At 42.7% G+C, this 13241-nt stretch overlaps 1 protein-coding gene across 1 annotated transcript; it reads right to left on the bottom strand.

Annotated features, from left to right (window-relative positions):
- Window positions 1-206: 206 nt before the first annotated feature.
- Window positions 207-11680, bottom strand: TIPRL (TOR signaling pathway regulator). Its single transcript, XM_074807643.1, has 7 exons — window positions 11403-11680; window positions 8324-8503; window positions 7391-7490; window positions 6168-6299; window positions 5677-5772; window positions 4862-4924; window positions 207-3209 (listed from the first exon to the last, which is right to left on the bottom strand). The coding sequence occupies exons 1-7, from the start codon at window positions 11501-11503 to the stop codon at window positions 3060-3062; spliced, it is 822 nt and encodes a 273-aa protein (XP_074663744.1). The 5' UTR covers window positions 11504-11680; the 3' UTR covers window positions 207-3059.
- Between the last annotated feature and the right edge of the window lie 1561 nt (window positions 11681-13241).

Below are 13241 nucleotides of genomic sequence, written 5' to 3'. Positions count from 1 at the left end.
TTACAGAAATAGTAATAGAGATTTAATTTTCCTCCCACTAATGCAGCTCTTCCCCGTTCCGAAAAAGTCCCACCTTATTTTCATAACTAGCCAGAGTGGCTGATGACAGGCAAAGGCACGCGGACACACCATCTTACTCGCATGTAACATTCAGCATCACGAGTAGTTATTTCGGTTTATTTTGCTCAGATAAAAACAGAACTATAAAACGTTTGGTACATTTTATTTAGCGACATACAAGAAAGAATATAAACCGCCACATATTAAACTCGCCACAAAACAGCTGGAGAATCACCCCACTCCCCTCCCCCTAAAATTATGTGTCCAAAGTGGTACTTTTCTGTGGAAAATCTGTACCAGAGAGCTTGTGGTACACCAGTTTATGCTGCTGCTTCTTGATAATTTGTGTGGTATAAGAGAGTCACAAAGTGCTCCAAGTTTTAGTTTGTAGTAACTGCGACTTCCTAAACACGTTCTTGTGATTTCCCCAACATGTGTGTTCCACTTAAATGCACAGCACCCAAAACAGATGGATATCACATATCTATATAGTCAGGATTCAAGTCCATTCAAGACAACTGTATCAACGGGTCACAAATTCGTATGTATGATGGACAAGATAAAATACACAGAATAAGCTAAACATGCAGAGCATCCCTTTCAATGTTAGGTGTCCATTCGGTGGGGTTCCCCCCACTATACTTCAGCCCAATGGAGCATAATGTTAGCATCACTGACTAACCCAAATCACAATTTTAATTAACAAATGCCGATATAGTTTCCTTCACGCTAGCACTACATCAGCTCTCCTCTCAGTCACTACCAGTTTTAAAGTGTGTTTTTGTAAGCCTTTAAGGCATGTAAAATAATATATGCTCAGTGTAAAAGAAGTGCCACGATTTACTTCTACCAGAAAAATACCTCTTCACCCTCATTTGTTGTTCCCTTCCTTTTCGCCCTCTCCCCATATCCCTCTGTCACTGGAGCAGACCTAAATAATCCTGCTACCGAAAGAATTTTGATCACTTCCATGCTGCTTTCATTTGCAGCCCCTTCTTCATCCTGAGACTAAAATCTCCAGGAAACAAGTGCAGGAAGATGAAAAAAAGCCAACAGAATGTAGGCCTCTAATGGCAAATATACAGGACCCCACCTCTCTTTCAAAGTGGCCATAAATTCACTCACCCAGATCATGTCTGGCTGATAATAATTCCTTTCAGAGACTGTTCGGTTTCAGTTTTCTTCACTCATTTTATCCTTATGGATCATAAGATCTTTTGCAGTAATAATCCTTTCCAAAGGATTCCAAAGGTAAGGCTGAAGGTGTATTAAGGAAAACAAATTCTAATCAATAACTTTTTACAAAATAATCCTCACAGACCCCAGTGAGGTAGGTGTGTATCAACTCTCATTTCTACATACAAGGAACTGAGGCACAGAGAAGTGACTTCCCTGTCGTTAGAGTAAATCAGTGACACAGGAAAACCTGCAGTTAGTTCCTGCCTTTTGACCTTATAATCAATTCATTAGACCAGGCTGCCTCAAAAGTGAAACAAAGTCTGTTGTTTGTTTTTATTAAGAAAACAGTCACTTCGATGGCAGTAGACTTTTTTCTAAAAACCCCAGGGTCTTCGCTAAGTGAAAACCATTTCTCAAAAGACCTGGTCAGGTACCAGCTTTTGAGATGGGTTGTTTCTATTAAGCCATGCAGTATAGAGTATGAAGATTTTTAAACAAAAACTCCAAGAAATTAGAACGTGTATGCATTCCTATCTGCCATCACCTTAAACCACAAGGCCTGCTTTTCGCTACAGTCATTTGCTTCTTGCACTTCACTGATTGTGAGCAGGAAACTTAGACAAGTCTGTTTAGCTCCCCCATTCGTAGGACAAACCATTAACATAATTTGGGATTTTCAAAAGCAATACAAATACTGAAAGTTTAAGCTACAAAGTGTTGAGTTAAAACCATGACTATACACGTGATCACGCTTCTATTAATATCAGAATGTAAAGAATTGTAAAAATAAACCCAAACGATGTATCTGGAATACATGTTAGCATCCTTTTATGGCTATATAGGATCTTGGTTCTCAAACTGCAAATACCAGCAGAGGGAGCAGAGACTAAACACCCCTCTCTTCCCCAGCTTCAAGCTACTCTGCAATGTAGCAGTTTGACTGTCAGGGCAGCATAACCATCACACGTGGGCACCATCCGGTACGTCCAACAGAAGGTCAGGACAGTACAAAGCGTTTCCAATACAGTACAGGACTGTAGCAGCACACAGACCCCAAGCAATAGTCTCCAGAACTGCCTAGAGAAATCGGGCTGGCATCAGATTCAACTAGCATTTGTGAACAGACTTACAAGCATGTGTGTGTCAACCTCCAGCTTTTCTCCTGCTCTGGAGTTAATGCCGCAGAAACAAGGTAATTTTACCTTTATATAGTGTCAAACGAATGTGGGTTTTTTTCTCCTTAAACCTATCTTCAGATGAAATTAATATTCTTAAGTTAGAGTCTGGATCAGAAACTCCAAAATGTAACTTAGTTGATTATCAGCTCACAGTAGGGGAAGCCAAGAAAAATGTGTAGTTTAGGACCAACAGCTCAAAATAAATGAAGAGGAAAATTTTTTTTTTTTTTTTACTGTGGATGATTTCTCAATAAAATCATGCCAATTTCATGACTCCAGTAGCCTCTTAGCATCTGAAGCAGCAATAACAAAATCTTCATAGAAGTGTTTATGGTGGAGGGTCCAGGCAATACTCCTGCCTAACTGGTGAACTAAACAGAACCCAGACTCTTAATCATGAGAGTCTTTCTCCAGTGCCGTTGAAAACTATAACTCACCACGAGTCTATCATTAACTCCAGATACAGGTTAAAAAAATAAACAAAAAACACCATTAGCAAAACCTGCTTGAAATGTTTTCTCTCAGGGCTACAGAAAAATTAGCCAAATTCTTTTATTCCACTTGTAGTGAAACCTCCCCCCATGGCAATGGTTACGTGATCACATTATCTCCAGTCTACTTCAAGTCCATATAAAGTCACATTTATTTAGACTTAACACACATGGTTTCCAGTGATGCTTCTGGTTTAGGCTCCAGCTTCTCTGGGAATTCTAGTTTTTCACAGATTGTCTCCTTTATGGGTAGATACTGAGAGATCTCGTTAGGTTCCGTGAACAGGGAAGGTGGAACGTGCTAAGAAGCAAAAATTTTACATTAAACAAGTGAATGAAAGGAGGGGGGGGGGGGGGAGTTTTTCCAAACCCAAACTTTTACAGTCAATCTATAATTTCTCTGATTTAAACACCTAAAGTCAGGTATGATTATTAAAATTGATCTTGTAACTCTAAATGTACATACAGTCTTTTACTCCTTGTGTGGATCAATAGGCTAAGGAAAGGTATCAATGTCCTTAAGCAGCAGATCATAAGAGCACAAGAAAGCCAGACACATTCATGAACAGCTACAATATTTTAAAAAAATGTATTTATCATTTGAATGTAACAAACAGTCTTTTTGAGGTTCTAGCTCTAGATGAGACTAGGAGAGCCACAAGGGATCCCATGCTTAATGTCTTCCAGCCATTGCAGTATATTCACTGGAGCTGCTCAGATTTAGCTACTGATAACCGATATACCTCGATATGTGTCTTAGTTTTATGAAGTCCACCTCAGATATTTATATGAAATACTAAAACTCATTATATTTTAATTTCATATTTGAAGAAATTAGGTGGTTTCATTAAGTTAATCAGTATCTTTCTCTGGAGATTCCTGTAGACAACTTCATCACATACAAGACATTTGATGAAAAAACCCAAACAATACATACTAAGCAAACCACCTTCAAACTTTCTAACAACATTCTTTAAGAAGTGGATCCAGAGCTATTCAAATGCGACCTTTATTTTGGCTACCCCTAACACGCAAGGAATCATACTGCTGTTTCAATTATTTCAAACCTAAGTGAAGCAGGAATCTTTTTTGCTTTACCTACGCAAGCTGATCTAGGGAACTGAAAAGCCATATGCACCTCCTCTCTAACACGACAGGCAGCAAAAATTATTTAACAGCGTAGATGATAATTTTTAAACATGAGGTGAAGTAAAACCTCGATCGCTGATTTGCATTTCAAAACCCACGAAACTATCAAAAAGCTCATGTCTGGATTCAGTCTTGTTTATAGGGATCACATATTGTTAAGAAATGACACAGTGCCCCTTTCCTCAAAAAGAAAAGAATTTTGCAAAAATATTCCTTCAGAAGGTTAGTAACATATCATTCACTTTTTACAGGTGAAGTAAAAACAAGGGAGAAGGGAAGTAACAGTAACACCCAAGATCAGGTGCTGGGTGAAGAATAAAAATCAACAGCTGCAACTCCAAGTGTGCCACAAATTATTCTGAGCCATTACCAGAGTTTTAAGGTGGGCTATTAAACTTATCTGAGAAAAACTGAATGAGTCAAACAGATTTTAACCCTTAATACTACTTGCAAGCATACAACCAGCCCTGAAATTTAGCATCATGGGACATGGACTACCTGATTTCGTGCTGCACAGTTCTATTAAAAAAAAAAAAAAAAAAAAAATTCAATCTTGTTAACCCAAAAGTAGAAAAAGTAACCCAACCCCTTATCTTGTCATGTGATCTGAGCATTTACAAACGCAAATCTGCCCTTAAATCACCAAAATAAATGTTGCATAAGCAGAAAGGTTTTTGCTCTGTATCAATTCTAAGCCTAACAAAGAATGACTTATTGACACAGTATTTTCTATGTTGACCATAAAGCAATTTTAAAAAGCAGAGAGAAGAAAAAAAAACCAACACATTCAAAAAAATGCAGTACCTTTAAACTTGATATTTTGCTTTCTCTGGATGTATATTCTCGCAACATGTAGGACTTATCAGCCTAATGAGAAAAAAAAATGGCAAAAATTAAGACAGAATTATCATCTAGTATCAGTGCAAAATGAACATTTTAAATACATTGAATTTAGTAAGCATTTGAATTTGGCTGACCACAGATTTTCACCTGGGAGCAGAAACTTACGTTCAAATTCACAAAGACAAAGATGTTCTTTTTCCCAAAAAATCACCTTTCTGCATGCATGCATGAAAAAAAAATAAATTCTATGACTGAATATGCTTGTTAATCTTTACTCAGCTAGAACCCCACCATCAGTACAAACACAGCTAGACAGAATAAGCAAACCAAAACTGTTATGTTCTGTATTATTTATGAGATACTAGAACTCAATGTAGTATGGACAGTTATTTGCAAGTTAAAACTTGCAGTCATATATCAGACAAGCCAAAAAGCATTTACTGAGATGAGGAGAAGAATAATATCACACCATTTACTGTTGCCTGTTTTTCCTCTTGTACTTCCTCTCCAACCTGCGTCTGTCAAATATATTTAAATGATGACTTCACGTGAGGGGTAGCCTCCTCTGCTCATATAATACCTAGCCCCATGGCATCCAGCACTTGCTGCTACTTCAGCACCACCACAATGACAAATTACACTTGAAAGTTCAGTTCAGGTAACCTCTATGCCCCCAAAATCAGTATCAAATTACAGGAATATCAGCAGGTCTTCTCTGAAAATAACATGGCAAGGGAGCATCGGTAGAATATTCATGATGGCGAATAAGGGTTTACCTCATGATGAAGCCTTGTATCGTTCATCCTGATAAGTACCCCATCGACCCGCAAGAAAAACCTCAGTAGCACAAAAAAACTGGAAGGCATAACTCTCTGCAAAAATAAAGATGTTCCATTCAGCATATTACAAAGTTTTGCTTTAAGTATGCACTTATCTACATCAGATATTCACAACAAAAGATAGTATGAGGAGCTTTCAGTAGTAAAATCAAAATTTGGGCCGTTGATACGCTACAGCTATCAGTGGACAGCAGGGCAGACCGTCTCAAAAGATTCTTAGGCAGGATGCAGAAAGAAGGAAAAGATTGGTGCCTGAAGCAACTGACAGAAAGACTTCAAGACAACATAGTTTCCAGTAGGATTGTATTTCTAAGAGCGAGGATAAAGAACTTTGCATTTTAAACTTTAAATCCCAGAAGGAACATGCAAGAAGTGACTGCATTTTGAATACATTAGCCAACTGAGACACCAAGCCTCTCAGTACTCACTATTTTTACACTCAAACTTGACACTCCGTGATCGTGAAGTTCATCTTCAAACAGAAGTACTTCTTCAAAAAACATAATTTGTTCCCTGGCTTTCAATTTCTCTGTATTTATGTGTTCTGTTGTAGGAACAACCTAAAGAAAAAGATTAAGAAGAGTTAGCACATTAACTTGTTGCCAAGCTACACACAGTTTGTCCTGAGCTTTTAAATCCCACAATTGCTAGTTTTAGAAAGCAAAAAGCTTTCAGGGCACTAAGCTTAAAACATCCTGAATTTCTAAGGGAAAAAGTTGAAATTAAAACCTAAGCTTCCAAGAGAAAACGTCAATCAATGCAAAAACCAAGAGTTGAAAACTCTGAATAAACTTCCCCCTGGATGCAACCTCAGTCGAGTTTCATCTGCAAACAATTCTCTCATTTTCTGTATTCCAAAACGTCTGAAGATGCCTTGTGTTTAACATATAAATGGGAAGCTGTGGGTTATAAACAGGATTCCATGCCTTTAGTATCTCTAGCCCACTACAAGCCCTGAACAGGATTCTGATAAAGCCTTTCCATGGAAATCAAGCACCTCTATGTTTTCCACCTCATGGTCTCCATATACACTCATACACTTCTGCTGCCTAACAACTACGGGCCAACAAGACATCGATTATTTCTATGCTGCACTTTTAATCCAAGTGATCTATAACTAACGCAATCCTACTGAATTAATAGATTATCTGCTTAGCAGCAAGCAGTCTGTACACAGTGAAGAGAAGCTGGGAACTTCAGTCTTATAGTAAATAAAGACAAGGGAGGGCCTGTGAGTTTAAATGAGGAGTTACTGTTGCAGAAAAACATAAAGCCATTGAAAGCAGTCAGATCTACATATCTGCTGAGACAAATGGGCAAGCAACAGAGTAAAGATACTAGAGAATTACACAGTTGATAGTTCTGCTGTGTGTGAGGATCTCAGAGGGGCACCTAGCAAGTGCTGAAGATTCCCATGAATCTTACTCACTAAGTCCTCACTAAGGGACACAACAGCAGCCTTTTATATAATCCTAAGATGCCTTTAAAAACCACAACAGTTATTAAAATAAGCCATGATTTGAAGATAACATGCTGAGACACGAAAAGCCCAAATGATACCTTGAAGTCAGAAACTATGAAGCAAAAAAAAGGTGTTTGTGTTTGACTGAAACAATATGCAATCAGCATTTAACAAGGAGAAAATGGTTACCTTTAAGGTTGCAGCATCTCCCAGCAATGTTCCTTTGTAGTCTGTTGTGTAAGTCCAATCATACGGCTTTACAACTTCCTTAGTGTGCTCAGTCTCACTCCTGAAGTGAGAAACAGTAATTTGTAGTAATTCTTAAAAAATTATAACCTCACATAACATTATGTATTACAATTCCCACACTCTTCCGAGAAAACCAGCAGCACTGTCTGTGCTGCAATGATGACGTCAAGACTTAATCATACAGTATTGCTTTTTTCACATCATCTGTTTCTATAATAACTTAGAAAACCATTATGAGAATTCCTGTGCTAACACTATGACAGTCCTATGAGTCAAAATAAAGATTTTAGTTCAATGTTGTTGAAAAATTTGTATTTCAAGATCATTTTTTCTTTAAGTAGGCAGAAAGCAATCTGCTGATAATACACCGCAATCATTAACACTGCTATTTGCCTTAGTTTTCATGACAGCTTCGATTTCTCTCTGTGCTTTATTTCTAGGTGCTCTGCAACTAATTTGGTACATACTAAGCAGTACAGTTAGTTCTCATGCATGGTAACTGTTCTGTTATATTCCTAAGGCTAAGGGTTTGAGTATGTACAGCATTTTGCACTTTCAAACACCACACAGCACAATCTTGTAACGCTCAAGGCCCTATGAGTTTGAGTAAACAGAAACAACATTAAGCCATGTTAAGCTTGTAGTTTATTTTAAGAAATCCAAGACACAACTGAAAAATGTAGTTGACCCAGTTTAACAGCTAGGATGAGCGTGGCAAAAAAAAGCCAAGTGACTTCTGTGATCACACACTGTATCCATGGTAAAACCAAGTGCAACATGTTCTTCAGGAGTTCAGTCTGGTTTTTTAACTACTTTGTAACAGTGTCACATACAACACACCAGTACTTGCCCACTGGTGATAAAATACTGTACCTGCTCTCTTGCCACTCCTCTGCACAAGCCACTTTGATCATACCTTGACAATTATTGACACATTTTAAAGCATCTGTTGCATTGAACTCAATTCCAAAACCACGATCATGCTGTATTCTTAGGATATTATCTCCAAACATCATCTCTGGCAGGGAAGGCATGTGTAATTCATCAGCCAATCTGCACAGAAAAATAAAAGTCCCATGAAGAGAGATCCCTCAGCTATAGTTCAGTGAAAACAGGCCTTGTTTTGATATAAGTATTCTTTAGACCATGGTAATTTAGAAGACACATCATCAATATGTTCTGCAAAACTTTGTTGTTTTCCCAGTTTAATCACCTGACGCGAATTGCAGAGTCACTGATCCAAAGTCACTTTTCCACCACAAAAGTATTCCTAACACATTCCTTCTCCATCAGGCTCATACAGAAGGCTGATATGTGAGAAATAAGAAAAAAACAAACCAAACTCTCATAAGCAAGAAGTAGCAGCTTTCAACCTGTTGTAGCAAATCCCTGGATGATCCATGAACTACTTCAGCAGGTGCCAGAAAGAAGTTTTAGGAAGGAGCACTCATTGTCAGCAAGTTTAGATTCACTTCACAATGGTCCATACCTCCAAATTCTACAAAAAGGGGCTGAGAACAACCCTGGCAGAGTATGTGAGAAGCACAGAAGACACTACCTGTGCTCTAGTACTTTCCCAAGCTAGTAGAGAACACATACCAGTATTTGCAACCTTAAGTATGAAAGCCACAGCCACAACTGAACAAAGTACTGCAGGAACCAAGTAAGCATGACCCCTGCAGAAAATCTCAAAATATCCCATTTCACATTTTGGTTTACATCAGTCTTTACACTTATTTATACGTATGTAGATATATACATACACTATATATAAAAACACACACATGTAACACCACTTTATATACATATGGACCTTATTATCAAAAGGCTTCACATATTTCCTTTCCCCCCTACCACTACCTGCTTTACTTATCAAGATTAAAAAGAAATATATGACATCTGGGGAGAAGAAAACTATAGGAAATATACTAATTCTATGGAGGGGAGGGAAAAAAAAAAAAGTGTCCCAAGCACAACTTTCACATTGATAAGACGACATTCCTGAACAAAAGTGGTTATTTCCGTAGCCCTGCATACCAAAGAACAGTATGCTAACCAAACTGAAACAAAAATAGAAAATTCGTACGTCTAGAGAGCAAGATCCTATGTCTTTCCCAAAGGAGGCAGAATAACGTTATGAACCTTTCCATTTCATCAAGTGTAGGCTCCTTGACCTGCAAAGGCCAACTCCAGCATAGTTGGCTATGGCACATTTAATCCTTCACCTTTCCACAGAGGTTGCTGAGAGATTTTTGTGATATACATTTGCCAGAAATAAAACTCCGACAGATCCTACTGATGTTCCCCAAGCAATAAAAAAAAGCAAAATGCCATGAGAAATACGTTATAAAAGGAAGCTGAGTAAAAGTTTTGCAACTGCATAGTTCCTGACTCTTCAAATTTGAAGTGGAAGAACTGTTTTGGGGATCTCATGCTAGGTACCAAGACCTACAGTTAAATGGCCGATTTTGGACTTCTCTTCCCTACCCTGCAAAATCCTCCATGTTCTTTCAAGCTTATGTTGTGGCTCTTGCAACTTTACTTTTTAGCCTTTTTCAACACATTCTGAAAAACCATATGTCCCTCAAAAACGTCTAAACAGATAAAGGTAACTTCTGAAAATTAAGAGGTGACTATTTAAAAATAGCTACAGTTAAAGAAACTGAATAGATCAGAAGATGAGTACAGCAGGCAATTTGGCTTCTAGACTGGCAGTTCAAGCCTCTCTCGTGTTCACAGACAACGAAGAGAGTTAACAACCTCCTGATCTTAAGAATAAAAATTTTTAAGAGGTAGCATCCTACAAAGTAAGTCTTCACAAACACCCCATAAAAATCGGACACTCTAATAACAGCCCTCCTTCTGCAGGACACAGGTACAGCTTAGTTGGATGTTGAATCCTCATTACAGAAAAATGACTGTATCACAGGATTCAAGTTTTCTTACCTGTAATTGCAAAAACTGAAGGACCATTAGTCAGAAGCAGTTTGAGAAGATTATTTTAGGCATTGAAGATAGGATAAAGATGGAGGAAGGCACATAGTTTTTACCTGGTTTAAGGCAGATATCTATTTTTTAAAAAAAATCAGTATTATGCTGTTATGTTAAAAAAAATAACGTTTATATAGTTTACTGTAAAAAAAAAAAGTGTAGCCTCTCAAGACATGGGATTTTATGAAACAAATTAGCCTCAGAAAAGTTAAAAGCAACACGAATGAAGATATTTTAACATGACTAACAAAGTTTCCACGTATGTATTCCAGAAACAGAAACCAAGAAGTATCTGTCAAATCTGACTGCCACCAAGGTCAGCTATGGCACTACACAGCTGAGCTGTTCAGTTCCACATTAGCAAATCTGACTTAAGAACTTGATGCTGACACAGGAGCATTTTCTCCAACAGTGTGGCAGCAGGAGAAATTACTACTACAAGGAGAGAGCAAATGATAAATTTTTAATGAAAACCTCTATCTTAAAATAGCTGTTACCACGAAATGGCTTATGAGAGTCTGTGGACCACATTTAAAAGAACTTTAATCGCCATTAAAAAGTAATTAAGAAAAACAGACTTCTAATTAGCAGGCTTCAGTTCACAGAGGTCCAGATCTCCAAAACCATTAGCAACCATTAAAACCAGAATTCTGGAAACCATCTGTAACGCAAATCATCCCAGTTTCTCAAGCCAAAGAGGCGAGCTTACCCTCCCACAAGTAGTGAGGGAACAAACCACCTCCCCCCCTAGCTAGTGGGCTAAACAGCGTCTCTCCACCCAGGGAACGTTATTAATTCCTTGCTCAAGGCGACAAGGCGCCCCGAGCCCCCCGCTGTCAGGGAGTGAGGCCCCAGCCCCGCGGAGGCTCCTCCCCGCACCCCAGCCCCAGAGCGCCCTGGGGCGGGTCAGCGACCCGCAGAGATCACCCTCCACGCCCCCCCCGGCCCACACCCGCCTCACCTCTCGGCCTGCGCCGACTTCATGATGTGGGTCCGCGCGGCGCTCAGCTTCCACGGCCCGAAGGTGAAGTCGCGCCGGCTGCTCTGGAAAACGGGGTGCATGGCGAAGGCGAGGGGGGAGGCCCCGCCGAGGAGGAGAAGGCGAGAGGGGCCGGAAGGGGCGGCGGAGCCTAGCCTGCCCTGCCCTGCCCTGCCCTGCCCTGCCCTGCCCCGCCCCGCCCGGCGTCGCCTCCCCGCCGTAGCCCCTGCTCCCCTGACGGCAGCAGCACCGGAACAGCCGCCTGCGGAGCTTCCGCTTCCGGGGGCGCCCCTGCGCGCGCAGACCGGAAATCGGGCGGCGGCCGCCGGAAGTGACGTGCGGAGGGCGGGGGTGGGTGGTGCTGCCGCTCGGGAGGTGCCGGCGGCGCGGCTGGATGGCGGCGGGCTCCGGGAGCTGTCGTGCTGCGCGGGGAGAGGGCGGGGGGTGCCTCTGCCTGGCGGCGCTGCGCTCACCCGAGCCCCCGCTCCCGGGGAACTGGGCTGCAGCGGCCGGCGCAGAACGCGCGGGTGCCCGGGGGCGGTCGCGCCTCCAGCCGCATCCCCGCTGGCGTCTCGCCCGGCCCGAGGGCGGCCCCGCCCGGGGTGCAAGCGCAGAGCTCGCCGGGCCGCGACGGTCATGGGGAGCTCTAAGCCCGGATGGTCCAGGGCCGGTCTCCCTGGCCGTGCTCAAAGGTTCTGCAGGTGTCACCCAGCGCCAGCACACACCTTAACGCTGTTTTAGATGTGACACGTGTGGGTGCATCCATCCGTGGGGACACTCCTGTGTTGGTTGGGTATCTTTTGCTGTCCAAAGATGGTTTTCTAAAAATGTCAAAATGTGATGGCATGGTGAGCTTAAAATCCTGTAGAAAAGCATTAGTCGAACAGGTTGAGTGTGACACATGATTTACTACTCCAGCACTAATGGCTGGGTGCTCCGGACGCTTCTGCATCATCCAAAGGACAAACTTCCGCAGAACTTCCCGAGCACGGGGGCACAACCCGCCGTCCGGCTCTGTTGGATGGGCCACGGCACCGGGGCAACCTGAGACAGCAGCCACCGGAACGTGCCGCCTGTGTCGGGAAAACTCACGTTTCCTTCAAACCACGGAGCAACCAAAACACAGCAAAGCTCAAGTCGGAGCAGTCGTCCCCTGCGCTCGAGGGACTTGCCAGGACATGGGGAAGCTGAGGGTTGGGGATGCACGAGCACGGCATTTAATCATCATTCACCCTTTATACGATGCTCGCCTGTGCCTTGTTTTGAGGTGATGGGGGGAAGAACTCCCAGAGCCTGCTCTGTGTTATTTTTAATAACATTTCGGGGTCTAGGAAATCTAGCAATTAGCATCTGCCCCGCTCTGCGACTGACTGCCGGGGCAAGCCACCTCACCTGATTCGGTGCAAAACGGATGTCCCCGCTTTGGGTTGGATTCCTGCCTTTTCAGGGAAGGAGCGCTGCGAGGAGCCCCGCGGCCCCGGGGAGTGGCGGCTGCGCCTCGGGGCGGGCCCGCGGGGTGGGTGCGGTGCCCCCCTTCAGCCGGGGCACGGCAGGACTCTCCCCGCGGCGGCAGAGCGGAGCGGCCCGGCCGGGGAAGAAGCCCCCCCTGGCCGGGACGGGGGTGTCCGGGAGGCTCCCCGCAGGCCGAGACCGGGGAGGGGACCCCGCCCGCCCGGGGGGGGGGGGGGGGGCGCGGCCGCACAGAAAATGGCGGGCGGCGAGGCCGGGGAGGGGGCGCGGCGGGATGAGGCGGTGGGGCGGGGGCAGGGGCATGGCCGTGGCGGGGGAGGGTCGGGCCGCGGCTCGGGGCCTCTCTGCCGG

The sequence above is a fragment of the Strix aluco genome, chromosome 2, assembly GCF_031877795.1.
Source record: "Strix aluco isolate bStrAlu1 chromosome 2, bStrAlu1.hap1, whole genome shotgun sequence".
NCBI classification, from domain to species: domain Eukaryota; kingdom Metazoa; phylum Chordata; class Aves; order Strigiformes; family Strigidae; genus Strix; species Strix aluco.
Note: the sequence above shows the minus strand (reverse complement) of the source record. Positions and strands in the feature narration are given on the sequence as shown.